The sequence below is a fragment of the Atta colombica genome, unplaced genomic scaffold (assembly GCF_001594045.1).
Source record: "Atta colombica isolate Treedump-2 unplaced genomic scaffold, Acol1.0 scaffold41, whole genome shotgun sequence".
Taxonomy (NCBI): domain Eukaryota; kingdom Metazoa; phylum Arthropoda; class Insecta; order Hymenoptera; family Formicidae; genus Atta; species Atta colombica.
In genome coordinates, this window is record NW_017259520.1 from 420,188 (window position 1) to 422,031 (window position 1,844).

Consider the following 1,844-nt stretch of genomic DNA (forward strand, 5'->3'; position numbering starts at 1 on the left):
GGTTGCGTGAGACGAACGTTATCGAAAATATGCCGGTAGAAGTGCCAGCATGTGTATTGCTGGATTCACACTAGATCCGACGTGCGTCGGATCAGAATTTTGCTTCGTATCATCGATACGAAATAAAATTCTGTTTTCTGATTGGCTGCAGAACGTCGCACATCGAATCCAGTGTGAATCCAGCATATGTGCGAATGTATGGCGCGCGGTGCGCGAATTAGATGCGAAGAAGAATGCGAGGGCGTATTCTTTTTCTTCTTCCGCTAGAGCTCGAGAGACGAAAACATTACTATACTCTGTTCAAGAGAACGATCTCGGTTTGCGCATAGCAGGCAATGTAAAGCGGGGAGTACAGATTCTTGCATAATGCATAACACATAAGGCATAAGAAAATGAATCAATCAAAGTGTTTTATTTCTTTCCTTTCCATAACATAAAGGATTGGTTCATTTTCTTATGCCTTTTATGGAAGAATCTGTGCTCCCTACTTTACGCTGTATAACGCTATGATGACCTGCGCAAATCGGACAAGTTTTCGTCCGATCCGAGGTCATTCACTCGTTGAACGAAATATAGAAAAAACATTTTTGAGCGTGAGCAGTTTTCGATAGAATCGAGCGAGAAATCATCTAGAAACAGAGTTATGAGAGTTGTAAGAGATTGCGCGTTGTGATGTGTAAGAGCGAGTTTTTTTAGAATCATCCGCGCGAGAAGAAAACTGTAATGAGTGCCGATAGCCAATCGTTTGTGAGCAAATATATATTGAACTTGTATCGAATTGTTAGCGAGGTGCTATCTTTTGTTCCTGAACCCAATACTCTACATATACATATTATAATATAAAGTTGACAATAATTTTTTTAACTGTGGAAATAATTAAACATTTTATTTGTATAGCTACATAGTTGCATTTTTTTGTGTTAAAATTGATATTTTATAAAACAAGCGTACAATATTGGTTATTTTCTTATCAATGATCTTATTAATTTTCTATACAATAGTGAAAATTTTTGGTGAAATTTATATGTATTTTTTTCAAAGAGGAATTGTATTAGAATTTAAAAAGAACTGAAAGACAGAAATATGAAATAATAATTTATCATCCGTCAAAAATTTGAGGTAATATATCAAAATTTTATAACATTTTACTTTCGATAATACAAGAATTAATAATGGTTTACAGCATATACGTAGTTTTGTACGCATCACATGATTTCCTGTAAAAAGGAATTTGTACATAAATGCATATATTTACATATATAAATGTTACGTACTAATAAATCTCCAAGTGCCAGCGAAAGGACGTACATATTAGGTACGTTTCTCATGTTTGTGTGTCGCAGGATCATAAGAGCAAGCACGCTATTACCAACAAGACCAATTAGCAAGATCAGAAGAAAGATTATTGGTACAAAGTACGTTTCTGGTCGTTCACTGTATGGCGTATATTTTTCTTCCTCGACAGTGATATTTTTTGTTGTATTGCCAACAAAGTCACTGGCTTCCGTGTAATTTGCCGTTAGTGTCAATGGCGTTAATAATATTGTCATCATTAACATTATAATCGCGGAGAATGACGAGGTACTTGTTGTATATGACCATGACGTAGCCATTCCTATTTTCGTTGTTCTATAGTCCTCTTTACATTTTGATTTTTCTTCTTTTGTCCAAATTAGAATTTTGAACGCCAGTAACAGTTACGTGCACCAGCTATAAAATAAAAAGAATCGTTAATGAGATTTTTACGTACAAAAGACTTGAAGCTCTTTATTATTTATTTGTGTCTCTTTGACACTTTATTTTCGTTTTTTTTTATATACGTATGAGCATAATAAAATATATAA

At 34.3% G+C, this 1,844-nt stretch overlaps 1 protein-coding gene across 1 annotated transcript in view; it reads right to left on the reverse strand.

Annotated features, from left to right (window-relative positions):
• Positions 1-1,613, reverse strand: part of LOC108691156 (neuropeptide CCHamide-1 receptor-like) — a 5,476-nt gene extending 3,863 nt beyond the window's left edge. Inside the window, exon 1 of the mRNA XM_018198812.1 lies at positions 1,275-1,613. Coding sequence (XP_018054301.1) covers positions 1,275-1,613 — 339 coding nt within the window. The remainder of the gene's footprint in view (positions 1-1,274) is intronic.
• Between the last annotated feature and the right edge of the window lie 231 nt (positions 1,614-1,844).